The 14175-nt window shown below is 42.2% G+C and overlaps 1 protein-coding gene across 1 annotated transcript in view; it reads right to left on the bottom strand.

The window, feature by feature from the left end:
- The window catches only part of UNC80 (unc-80 subunit of NALCN channel complex), a 2521865-nt gene that overhangs the window by 550800 nt on the left and 1956890 nt on the right, over positions 1-14175 (bottom strand). The window contains exon 51 of the mRNA XM_086955549.1: positions 11747-11947. Coding sequence (XP_086811675.1) covers positions 11747-11947 — 201 coding nt within the window. The remainder of the gene's footprint in view (positions 1-11746; positions 11948-14175) is intronic.

The raw sequence follows: 14175 nt of genomic DNA, 5'->3' as shown, positions 1-14175 counted from the left end.
TGCAAAAAAAACTCTGCGTGCCACGCGGAGCTCCGCAAGTGGCGAAGTGCGTTGGATAAATGCTATTTGCAGTGATTTTCAGTGCCAGGTGCATGTCCGCACGGTGCAATCATCGTGAATGCACAGTACAAGCGGGCGCTGCTTCCTTTTTGCCACTCGAGTAGAATTTTCCTTGAGCGGTAGTTTACTCAACGCGAATGGACAGTTTCGCAAAGCGAGCGGTCGCAAGCATACGTGACCACTTGCAATGAGAAATCTGACCACCTGCGTTGAGAAATCTTGCCGTGAGGTTGATTTTCCACGCTCGCGCTCGCCAACTTGATGTTGACGACCGCAAGCGAGGAAAAATCTCCCCAGGAGGTGGATTTTCTTCGCTAACGCTCGCCAACTTGATGCTGATGAATGGGAGCGAGGGAAAAAACTCAGAGCACAGAAATCACCACAAACTCTGCAAGCAGACCGGGATGTTACCGCTCAGACTTAGTCAAATTTGTGTGACAGTGTCACAAAGGGAATGAGAGTCACAGCCAAGGAGCTCGCATTTACTGATCTTAGAGCAGGGCTCATTGAGAAAAAAATCAGTTTGCCAAATTTTTCTATGCACTTCGAGTCACAATTAGGTGGAGCGTTAGGAAAGGCACTGGGACTGACTTTGCTGGTGGATGCCTAAACCACCAGCATCTGGTGTTGTGTAAGGAAGGCAGAATCATTCGATGCAACCTGTCTTTTAACAGGCAGGCGTGAGCAAGCAGAAGTGCAGGGAGACATTCAACTCCAGACCTCAGGTAGCACCATAATTCTGTCCTGCAAGGTACAGTATTGCCTCTGTAAATGAGAGACACAAACAAGGAGTTAGTGATTAATGGTTTTGTTGACAGAAAAGGCCACATTACAAAGGAGAGTTGGCAATCGGTCAAGTTAGGAAATCACCTCCTGAAGTGAAGAGACCATAACAAGCTACTTCTCCAAACTGAGGGAGAGGTGGCACCCTTACAACAGAGCTAAGTCATCCTTAAGCAATGATGTTGGTAATGACTTGCTGAGCTCACGAAGAATAAGAGCACTTTGACTGATATTGCCCTTCCATCCAACCTCAACCAAAAGTATATATACCCTCTGTCTGCACACTACATTGTAATATGGAAGCAAGCATGACTGGCATCTAATGCAAACAGCTAGTTCCCCAGTTGTAGATCTGAGAGGGACTGAGCAGTGTAATACCTGTTGAGATTCCAACATAAGCAAGACACTGGAAAGAAGCGGACTAAGAATGGTGTGTATAGACCCCATTCTTTTTCCCCAGCAATTTGGCAATTCCTTCCAGCAGTTTCTGTGTTTTCTGGAGCAACCTCCAGAGAATTGGCTTTGGATAGAGAGGAAAAGACAGAATTAGAAGAGGGGCTCTCACATACTCTCTCCTGCCAACATTGCACCAAGATCTATGCAATACCCTTACAAACCAGGCATAAAAAATACACGTCCATCCCACCATCCACTTGGGTTATCTTTGTCAATTAGGGCAGCAGAGTCATTTCTGCTTATTTTGTTTTGTGGTTGGAAGAGAGAAGATGACCTTCGAAGATCATCAGAAATTCCTGCTTATGCCACTCTTAGACAGTCCCCCTTCACCACCGCTGGAGAAAGACAAACCTTGAGGGCGGATTTGAGGAGACAAAAGAGACTCAGCAGTCAACGCCCCTCATTGATGATGTAAAGAGTACCTTTTCATATAAAGGCAAGACAGGACCTTACTCATGGGCTTCAGAAGTGAGGTATTCCTAGCAGGTCTACATATGAAAAGACGACCTAAAGACATATCTTTGTCTGCAGTGCATGCCTGATCAGAAGAAGGTATAAACATTGAAATGTGTCTTGCATATTTTGAATTAGATATCAAATGTCTGTAAAGGGTGCTGGGCAGAAATTCCCATGATGGGAACGTCCATTTCCACATCATGATGTGGCTCCAAATAGGACTAGACACCCTTCGTCCAAACATATCTTGGTCAACATTTTGATAGACATTTAGACTCACTGTGTCTATACACTTTAATTTCTTGTTTGGAGAAGCTATGTCAAAGAGGCAGAAAAGGTTCCTGAAGTCAGTCTTGCCACAATGATGTAGCATGGATCTGATGTGGACACGACACACGCTGTCTCATCCAAGGATGTGTTATGCTTATATTCCTATACAGGTAAAATAGTGGAGTTTACCTTCTGTCATTTTGAATTAATCTTTCAGATAATTTACCAGTAGGATAGTTGAAGGCTGCTGAAGAGAAAATAATTTTCAATAACCCAGTATAAGTACCACTGTAGATATCAATGTCTGATCTGGAAGACCTATGAAGAAGAAGCTAATATTATTTTGTGTTATCTGCAGTGGAACATCAAACTCTAATGATGCTTTAGATACAACTTTCCAAAACTATAGTCATACTTTTAAAACATCTAATATATGAACTTAGAAATTATCTTGTGGTGGATCTGCTATACTGCCCATCCAGCTTCTGTGCTGTTTATTATGTCCCAAGCTTATGAATGGCAAGAAGACTGTGGCCAGGTGCCCATTAACCACCATGAATGAATGATGATCCTCATTTGCTATCTACATCAGCTGTGACCGAGGAGCTCTGTATTGAAGATGCTAACAGTGATGTTCCATTGCATACTCCTGTCTGCAATTGACAAGTGTGGTCTCCATTGAGCCATGGCATCTTAAGGGGGGTGATGGGGCCAAAGTCAGACAGTGACAGAGAATGGTGAAGCAGATGCAAGTGCAGCTGTGTTCTGAGAGGCATAATGCGTATGCTGATAGTGATTATAGACCTACTCAGGTGTGAGCAGCACACATATAGCCTGTAATGTGAGGACATTATAAGTAGACTAACCTCTTAGACTAGCCCATTTGCACCGAAGACAAAACAGGTGCTGCAAAAGCCTGGCCAATGAGTATTCACATGGAGTTCAGATGATTTGACTGGTTGAATTGATTTCACTGGTGGACAAACAGATGCAGGCAGTTGGTTGGTAACAGAAACTGGTCTTGGTTTCCTAGCAGTAACTATATTCCAACAGCACTATAAAAGAAGTGCTGGGGCTGACAAGGTTTTAACACACGCCTCCAAGTCATCAGATTGTCCAAAGAGAAGCCAGATAAAAGACGAGGAAGAATTCACTAAGAGAACAAATCAATGTTAGGTACGACCGACCTCAGTGATCACTTGCCACAAGAGGCCACAATAAATGCCACTTCCCATCTGGGACTTGAAACATTCACAGGCCTCGAAACAGACATTGCCCCAAATTTAAGGCGGCTTCGCTGTACCGCCGAGAACATCGATTCAATTAGCTCCATGGCGAAAAATCTCTTCTCCCAAGCCACCAGCTATGCCCCCAAGGGATCGGACGTCTGGGACACTTTCATCAAAACCATCAGGGAGCAAATGGTAAAAAAGGTTCCCACCAAGCTACATCACCAACAGTTGCCCCTTGGTGGGACTCGCTCATGTCCAGAAATGAAACTACAAAAAAGATTAGTAAATCAATTACTGAGACAATTGCGAAAGGACCCCACAAATCATAGCTTGCAAACTGCCCTACGGGAAGCTAAAACAAAATTGAAACGGACAAAATGGGGCAACCAGCAGCGAAGGAACGAAGATCTATGGGCGAAACTAGTGCACGAGGGGAAGCAGAAGAACAGCTCCAGATTCTGGCAAATGGTTAAAAGAATACAGAATCCTGACCTTCCAGGTCAGAACTCGCACATAACGGAAGAAGTATGGTCGAAATACCTACAGGAGCACTTCAACAACGATGGGGCCATAGACAAAGTTACTACAAATAAACCTTCTTTAATACCTACAAAACATAACAAAAAAGCAAACCTCAACCACTACACCCCCACAAACCCCCGTGAAATGGGGGAACACATTGCCTTGAATGCACTAAAAACTGATAAAGCTAAATTGGATAAAAACTTAACAAAAGCACTTGAGTCAGGGCCCAAGCCAATTCGCCCATCAGACATCCAACGACAAACATCAAGGGGGCGACCAACTGGAGCTCCTGGGCCGAATGGCCTACCACCTATGCTCTACAAATCAGATGCTGAATTTTGGAGCGCAGCCTTAGCACCAGTGTTTAACAGTATCAGACTCACACAGACCCTTCCTGAGTCCTGGCACGGTTCAATCATTAGCCCGATACATAAACAAGGTAGCAAGAGGCTTCCAAACAACTACCGCCTCATTGCTCTCATAGACGTGGAGGCAAAATACTTTGCTGGCCTTATCCTGGAGGAGTTAACATCATGGGCAACTGAGAATTCCATCATGCCAATTAACCAAACGGGTTTCTGTAAAGGCCAAGGGACCACAACCAATCTAATGGCACTATCACTGCTGATGGAAGCAGCAAAAGAAACTAAGTCATCTCTATTCTTTTCATTTATTGATTATACAGCTGCATTTGACCACGTGGACCGAAACAAACTTTGGATGAAATTGGACAAACTGGGAATACCTAAACACCTATTAGACGTCCTAATACTGCTCCACACAAACACCTGGATTAAAATTAAACTTGGGGCTGGAACGCATCTTTCAAAACCCATAACGACAACAAAAGGACTGAAACAGGGATGCCTACTTGCACCGATCCTATTCAATCTTTTTTTAGCCGACCTACCTGGGCAACTAGACAAATGCTCCAATCACGCACCAAAACTAGGGAAAATCATCCTCTCAAACCTGTTATATGCGGATGACCTGTTGCTGATAAGTCGGACTCCAATGGGCCTCCAACATCTTTTGAACATAACCAATGCCTTTTCCGAAAAAAATGCCCTACAAATAAACTTCAACAAATCAAAGGTGATGACTGTGAACTATAAGAAAAAAAAGAACCCCCGCTGGTACTTGAATGGCGAAATGCTTGAGCAGGTTACCACATATAAGTACCTGGGAGTAATCCTGGACTCAAATAACACCTCGAGGGCGCAGTTTAAATCCTTGCGAGGGAAGGCTATAATGACTTATATGTCTCTAAAAACATTGAAGGGTAAATTACCTGATCTGACACTGAAACCTCTTCTCGATCTATTGAGTGCCAAATTAAAACCGACTCTCACATATGGGAGTGAATCACACCATGGTAAGGACGCGGCATTACTGGACACTCTTATTGCCAATTCATACAGGGCTATTTTCAATCTTCCCAAGTACGTTTCCCCGGCTCAGATACGACTAGAATTCGGTATCTTGAAACAAACTCTAGAGAGGCGGAGCGTGTATGCAACAAACTGGCATAAAATTCGCAACGCAGATGCTGGATCTCTATGTGCAAACCTATGGGAAGAATTACTTCGGCACCGCAATCTCGCGCCGAGAGCCTACTTATATGATTCTCTCAAAGTTCTAGGCCTGACTGAAACCTGGGAAACATCAATGGATCTCTTGTCCTTTAAAAAAGTAGCTAAAAAATCAGCTAGCATCATCTCAGCGATAGAAGACAAGAAAGACCTAGCAAACCGAGCACATGGATGGCTAACGGTGGGAGCTTATGAAAAACTGCGGCCACAAGCGTACTTCAGTATTGGCATGAAAATAAATGTTAAAGAAAAATTCCTAAAATTACGACTTGGTGTAATTCCCATACTTCCACATCTTCCACCTTGGGAGAGAAATAACCCGTCACAACAGTGTCGCATGTGCAAAACCGGCAAGGAAGACATAATTCATGTGATTTGCATCTGCCCTAGCATAAAGGACCTGAGGTTCAATCTCTTACGTCCTTTTTTTAACTTTTATGCCGTCCGGACTTGCAGACAGGCAGCCATATTGTGCTTTTCTACTAGCAACACTAAATTGAACTGTCAAGTTGTGAAGTTCTTTGACCTAATAAGAAAGAGACTTAACCATGCCATATGAACTTTTAATCCTATGATGCTAACCATATAACTGTTAACATCACTGTAATTTTATGCACCTTATTTTTTGTTTTTGTTTGTACGTTAAAGCAAAAATTACTACGGATACTTTTCAATTTTGTAAAGATTTTAATTAATCATATACAAATAAATTTTTACTTACTTACTTACTTACTGAGAGGCATAATGCGTATGCTGATAGTGATTATAGACCTACTCAGGTGTGAGCAGCACACATATAGCCTGTAATGTGAGGACATTATAAGTAGACTAACCTCTTAGACTAGCCCATTTGCACCGAAGACAAAACAGGTGCTGCAAAAGCCTGGCCAATGAGTATTCACATGGAGTTCAGATGATTTGACTGGTTGAATTGATTTCACTGGTGGACAAACAGATGCAGGCAGTTGGTTGGTAACAGAAACTGGTCTTGGTTTCCTAGCAGTAACTATATTCCAACAGCACTATAAAAGAAGTGCTGGGGCTGACAAGGTTTTAACACACGCCTCCAAGTCATCAGATTGTCCAAAGAGAAGCCAGATAAAAGACGAGGAAGAATTCACTAAGAGAACAAATCAATGTTAAATTACATCAACTCAATCTACAAGGAGCTCAAAAAGCACACAGTATTGTGGAACCTATTAAGCTAGTGGAGGCTAAAATAGAGTCATTTCCAGGGAGAGCAATGGGTGTTGCGTGGGCCAACAGGATTTAAAAGTTCAAGGGACAGGAGTATTTTTGAGGATTAACAGATACATTATTTGAGGGAACTGTATAATTTGAACTGTGGGCAGTGAATAGTAAAGTGAAACTGTGGGCAAAGTTGAAGTAATTTATGTGAAACTATTAGGAAAGAGTCTGAGATCTCGTCATTGATGTTCACTTGAATTACAAGACATATGTTTCACAACTGCGATGGTGGAGAGGTCCTCAGACTTAGTATTAAAATAGATGACTGGCTAAAGTTTGTCTTTAGGTGATAAATACCTTTAGAATGCTTACAACATGATCAAAAGGGTGCTATTTATTTACTGTCTTTTCCGCATATCACTCTTCTCGCCGTAGCAGTGCATCAACAGCAAAGAAGGCTGGTAGCTTGCAGCACATTTTAAAAACTGAAGCAGGAGTCAGTACCGCCCACAGGAATCTTCTACAGTCAGGATATAATTAAGATCTTTGAGAAGGACAGCAGTGCTCTTGCATGCATTGACCTTTTCAGCAAGGATAACATGATTGATGCTTGCAATGCCTTTTCCTTTACCAATAAAGAATCCCTCTTTATGTGTGAAGAGGAAAATAGAAAGATGAAGTTAGGATGACTACTGAAGATAGGTCGCACCTGAAGGTGAAGAAGTCACCAAAGAAATATAAGACATAAAGACTGAAGATATAGCCCAATGGTCTGCCCTGGGGTGCAGCGTATGGAAGATTTATAAGACAGAGGTGTTACAAACACTGTAGGCTGTTTTAATCATAACATCTTTCCTACACATCCACCACTCTTTGCAAAGTAAATAACCATCCTGGCCAGGGGAGAGGATGTAGACTTACGGCTGGAGCGGTCGACCTCGGTCCTGGGAAACCGGGTTTGAGTCTCGGTAACCACGCTCAACATGCTGTGATTCTGGGCAAATCACTTAATCTCCCTGTGCCTAACAAAAACATGCATTGGCACAGCCAATAGGTCTCGCCTTTGGGACCGTATAAGTGTTAGCCATGCAACAGTTGATGTTGTTGCACCAAGGATATTATGCTGCATAACTAAATAATAATAAGGTCCCAAAGACGAGACCTATTGGCTGTGCCAATGCTTATTTTCCTTGCTTCCGCATTTGTCCCTTCCTGCTTTCTAATGGGTCTGTTTGTTTTCTTTTAGTAGTTGGCGTCAAGGATCCAGCCTTGCTGATGCTGGATTCTCCGGTAAATTGTAACCCCTTCCTGTTCCTGCTACCTCCCACGTTTTAAGGTTTTTCTACCTTGCATAGTTTGTTTTCTCCACTTACATTTACAAAGCAAAACCTTAGAAACCATTACACTTTAACCGCAGCGAGTGTTTGAAATCATCTTTTAAATGAAAACAAACTTTTCAAAAATGTGTGTCCAACATTTACAGACTGTCGTGAATAATGTCTGGGGGCTGTCAGTGTGACACAAATACTTTGAGGTGACTGAGCTGGGACTGAATCCTCAAGCACATCTCCTTCAGGGGCGAGACACAGGAGGCCCCACCTTTCACCCCAGTGCCTATGGGAGTGTCGGGCCACTAAACATTCTGCAGGAAGGCCACGCCATGTTGCGCTATGGCCCTGTGCCCCTTTCATTCTGGTGTCCTAACTTCATCCCTAGTCACAAGTAAGTGTGACGTCCGGATACACAAGATGACTGGGAGATCCCTAGGGGTTCAGTGTACACATTTCTTAATCAGTACTTTTGTAGGATGGGTGACAGAATTATATAATGGGAATCAAAGCAAAATGTAGATTTCGGCTTTTGATAACAGAATTTCAGTAAAAATGAAGTTAGCCAGAAGCGCCGAATATCATCAAAATGAAATGGGGGTCAATGCCCATATATTGACTGCCAGAGTGGTAGAATAAAAAAAGGACTTAATTCAAAACCAACGGTTAGTTTTTATAGCTGATGACATATTCATGGGACTTGAGAGGCAAGATTTGAACATTGCCTTTTTTAGCCTCTCAACAAGGTTGGGGGGTACAATGACGGATATGCTTAACTACATTCCGCTTTTCAGGCATAATCAGGTACCCTGCTGCAAAAAGCAATATTCAGGCTTATGGTCTGGAGTTAAGTGAGCCTAACCTGAAGGGGCAACCAGTCTGTCAGTCCCAGGACCGGCAGACAGGTGGGGTCTCACCTGCAGCTCAGAAAAGATCACCAGCCAGCAGAAAGGCCTCTGTAATTTGCACAGTCGCCACTGACCCACATGATCAGCCGCGTTCGAATCCAGGCAAAAGGTCGACCCAGCCTTCCAAGTTTTTGAGGTTGGTAAATCGAATACCATTGGATCGAGCAACAGTAACAGCGCACAGAAAGAGCAGGTCACATATGAAGTGCTATATATGAAACAAGTTGTTCCTAAAAGACGGCAGGTGAAATAGACATGCAAGCAGGTTAGGGCTGTCTGTAAAATGCACACCCCAGAGTTAGAGCAGGTATTTACGACCAGGTCGTACTCTCTTGTTTGCATAGGAAGGCAGTGGGGAGCTATCCGGGCAAAACATACATAATCTCTCCTTTTGATGTCGTTTTTTTTGCCAGCCATTCATTTCTGGACTTTACACTTCCAATCAGCTACTGACAGCTGGCAAGGGATCGCGGACACCAAATTACCCACTGTTACGTAAACTGGCCTCCTGGCCTATTTTAATGCTATTTCTGAAAATCACATGTTAGCGAGAAGCGAAGCCGTGATTTACACAGAGCCTATGGAAGTGTTGTGTTGGCTGTAAAATATTAAACATGCTGAAAAATCTCCATCAGAAAACTTTCCACACGCACAGACATCACCGCGAAGAATTCAGCGACTGTTTGAAAACAAGCACAAGTGCGCGAGGCAGCGAGGGGAGAGAGGAGGGTGCCTGCGAGATTCCCTTGCACGAGCGAGCAGCAAGGTGCGATAATTGATAACATATGGCGCCAGCTGCTTGCTATCTGCAAGGGAATCACCAAACGTGCACGTGTTGCCATTGAAGGCAATGGAACATGTGCACGTTTTTGGCTGAAAAGCTAAAGTGATTGCTAAAGGTCTTTTGCCTAAACAGCGCATACGTGCTGCGTAGGCGAGACCTAATGAATGTGTTCATCTGTAACGAAACTGGTGCTCATGTTAAGCGCTCTGATACCTGATGTCTCTGGTCTAGTTCACGCTATATAAAACTCCAAAAAAAAAACCTGACAGTATACATACTGTGTAGCGATCCTCCAGAATAATGTTCCTCTGGTCACAAACGGGGCAAATACAAAATAACTTTGTTTTGCAGCTTTGTCTGCCATTTTGCTAAAGAATCTTCTCTCATGGTGGACCCAAAGATAATATCCACTGGCTTGAGTGTGTGGATTAGATGATCATGCAACAAGCACTGCAAGTTCAGCTAGTCAGTGCCAACTTAAACAAATTAAGAACCTCAACAAAGGAATAAACTGAAACTGGTGATCCGTGGCATAATTGAGAGACTTGAAACAAGAGGAGGATTCAAACAGATGAACACAGCTATAGCTACTTTTATTTATTTATTTTATTTTATAGAGTTTTATATAGCGCAAACTTGACCCGAATCGGGTATCAGAGCGCTATAAATAGCACCAGTTGCATTACATGAGGACACATTCATTTTTGTTAGGCACGGGGAGATTAAGTGATTTGCCCAGAATTACAAGATGTTCAGCATCATAAAAGCGAAAAAAACTGCATGTGAAATAATAGTTTGCAAAAGTTACATTCATAATGTGTGCAATTTTAGATATAATGCATGGGCAAGCTGGCTTTTGTGTCAGTAGATATCACTTGGTCACGAGCTGAACAACACAAACACCAACTTTCAAACTCGTTCATTTTTTAACTCATCACCATCCATGAGGTTACAGAACTTACATTAGTCTGAAAAAGCAGGACTGGGCTTTGGAGTACAAAGCCATTTAGAAAAGTCCTTAGACTTAAAAACTGAACTGAACCTCTTCCTTTCCAGCCCAAACACCTGGCAGTCTTACTGCTTAACTTCCAGGTGCATTTACAAAATAAAAATAAAAGCCATCCTATTAGTTGACAATATCTAGTGAAGTGGATGCCTTTGCTATACCTCATACTGAATAATGTAATGATCATTTCAAGAATCTTCAAGAATCTCTAAAAGAAGGCATTCTTTTCTGTCAATGATGCTCATTCTAAGGCCAAACACATAGTAGATGAAGGTGACACAAATACTGAACACAACCCCACTGACTACACATACAATCTTGTATCATGTTCACACATCTGGCTCTGAGTTATATAGCACTTCATTTGGGCATAATATGCATTGAATTATATCTGTTGACTAGCTGACAGAACTCATAAGTCAGAAATTCCCTTTTCAGAAAGCATCTAGGTGGTCACCAATATACTGACTGCATGGCAGTCATTGATCCACAAATCCGTAACAGAAGCTTCTGCTGGCCACACTAAGAACAAATGAGAGAATAATGTTCAGTCTATTTCTTTGATATAAGATGGCTCTGTTTCTATTGAGGTATGGTTCACACACGAAAAATTCTTGAATGCATACAATAATATTTGAGAAGAATCTGCCCCAGCTCTGTCCAATTTTCAAGCAACTCAAAGGCTTCCTATCTCACTAGTAAGCGTGCAGGCTTTTTACACCATTTATCGACATATATTGTTTTGTTTTTTACAAAAGTAGAGGACATGGAGTCTTGCAAAGTAAAAATGTAAGTTATCACAAATAAGCCGCAAGCTGTGTTTGCAACAGCTTGTTATTCTTGATGTAGTTGGCTTCTGCATCATGACAGTACTGATCTTACCAATTCTTGTCCAGTGCAACCACTTTCGAAGGACAATAAACAGGATTGTAGTATCTGGGGGTATTGAATTGTACATATTTCTTCTATTGTTGTCCAGAACCCTGTACAGGATAGATACAGTTAAATATTGGCTTGGCCAAAAACAGAAGAAATATTGGTCTTTAAGTTTTTGATTGGTATACTCTGTTCAACGTAGCACAGTCACATGACATGCCCTTATTCAAGGCTTGCAACAGCAGAAACTTGGATCACATGTTTCTGAAACAACTTGCTCACCTCAAAGCAGGCATCTTGTGAATTTTGTTGAACATACGATCCAATCTCTTTAGGATGAGGATAAGGGCAGGCCTCACAGCCTCAGCCGTCCAGTCGGTGATGGGCAGCATCTCCATGATGTATCGCCGGAGGCCGCGGCTTTCCATCGTCTGTGTGTCATATGGCGCCAGCTTCAGGAGGGAATGTGCAATTTCTGCCAACCTGAAATTATTGCACATTAGGAGGGAATTTCAACGACTATACAGCCATTCTAACTCCATGGGGGATAACCTGACAACATGGGAGCAAAATGTGCATATTGCATGCAGTCAAGAAATAGCTGCATGGAGAATGAAAAGTTGATTACTTGTGATTACGTGTTTTGTAGGCATCTTTATTGCTTTCACAACATTGAACATATCTGCCTTTGTACAGACTCCCAAATAACTTATAGAGAGTAAACACTCTTTTTTATTTTTAGAAGGCCTATGTAAAAGAACATCCTTGATTTTTTAATACCAATTACGTATTACATTTTGTTTGAATGGTTCTTACCTGTGGTGGTAGGAAGCAGACGTTACGGTAGATTTTGATGTTCTCTTAAGGAGTGATATCTATACTGCCATGGATTATGGGGAAAGCCTCTTGGATTTAGTGTGCCTCTTCCTTTGCTCTTCTTGTTTCAGTAGAATTGTGCTCTATGTTTTGGCACTAGAGATAGAGAATGTTTCCTTTAAAGACTGATGCCTCTTTGGCCCTCAATATGAATTGCCCAGAGTGATATCCTGAGAGGGCATACCGCTCTGAGGGCGCCTGGGGAACCTACGCTTGGAATTACTGGGTGCAATTTTATCAGAATCAATAATCTTGGTTTCACTGTGTGTGGATCTGCACCTGGTAAAGCTGATGTAAAAGGACTGTAGGCATCTGCACAGCACTACACCTACTTGACGCCTGGAACTTTACAGGGGATCCCACAGCCGCGCCACAGCCTTAGGTGGCCATTGGTGATCTCCACACCTCCCGTTAACAGCCCTGTGACTTGCACTGAATTCAACAATTCCATTATCACCTTCTTGGAACAGGTGCTGAATGTAACTGAAAAATGGCCCTTCTTTGGCCTTGGCAGAACTCAGAATGTGGTTTTTGACCTAGTAAAATCGGATCAGCATGTTATTCTCCATTCTGGGCTGAATAACTTGGATTTAAGTGTGTGGATACAGGAAAAAAATCACAAATTACAGCCTCTAGTATCCTAACACATAAATCCGGGCTGCTCCTAATAAGGACCATTGTGGAGTACATATTGTTTCTAACATTCATACCCTTCTGGGAGTGATGGTACAACATTTGGCTTTTGAGAGGGTGTGTGGAATCTTCATGTTCATGCAATACCCTTAATGTTGAGGCCTCAAGTCGTCCTTGACTAATTAGTTCTCAATGTCATATTCTGTATCAGCATCGACCATCTTGACACTGAATGTCTCAATATCATGTGTCTTCAAGTCTAGTACCTGCACATCAAATGTGACAAATTGAGAGTTCTCTCTTGGTAAGGTTTTTAGAGATTCAGAATACTGTGCTTAGGCAGAGATGAACAAGTTACTTATCGTCAGTAACTTTCTTTCTGATAGATAATTAGATACCACTGGATTGCCTATGTGAACCTGTACCAGTCACCAGACTGACTCCAATTTTTTTTTTGTAACAATCACTTGTCACCAGCGCCAGGTGGAGCTGCATATTTCCAGTTGCAGATCTGGGAGTGGTGAACTGATGAGATGCAGAGGGTACAATATAGGTCACAGTGACTTCAGTTCCACACATTTTCCGTGCCCAACAGAGGCTAATTATGGAATACGGCATAGAAGAATAAAAACCAAAATAAAAAAATCATTTCAAATAACTAACACAAGATTAGACAAGGGAAGCTAGCAGCAATGCACTTAGGAATCTGTGGGAAACTTCATATCTATCAGAAAGAATATTACAATTTATCAGTTGATTTTCTATGGGTTAAAGTTCCTGCAGAGTCCTTATATAAACCATTCCCATTGCGACTTCTGAATGGAATGGTAGAGATTGCTCAGTTTGGGTGATAATACCAGACTCAGTAAAAAGAAATAGAGAAAGGTGTATATATTAAGTACGGTGTTACCTCACCATTCTGATCGTTCCTATTCGAAATCAGCTGTAACTTGTGGAATCATACTTTTGCAAACTGATCACTGCATATTTTGCTTCTTCGTTGGTAGTTTTCTCCATTCAAATGCCTTAGGCTCAGATGCATCAAGGTAAAATCCGCTCGCAAAGGTGCAGATTCTCAGAATCAGCCCCTTTGCGACCAGTATTTTTGCATTTGGGATGTATCATCCCAAATGCAAAAATCGCAAATTAAGAATTCGCTAAATTGCGATTACTTGCATTTAAGGAATCTCAAATTGAGATTC

Source organism: Lissotriton vulgaris, chromosome 2_1 (assembly GCF_964263255.1).
Source record: "Lissotriton vulgaris chromosome 2_1, aLisVul1.2, whole genome shotgun sequence".
Classification (NCBI taxonomy): Eukaryota; Metazoa; Chordata; class Amphibia; order Caudata; family Salamandridae; genus Lissotriton; species Lissotriton vulgaris.
Note: the sequence above shows the minus strand (reverse complement) of the source record. Positions and strands in the feature narration are given on the sequence as shown.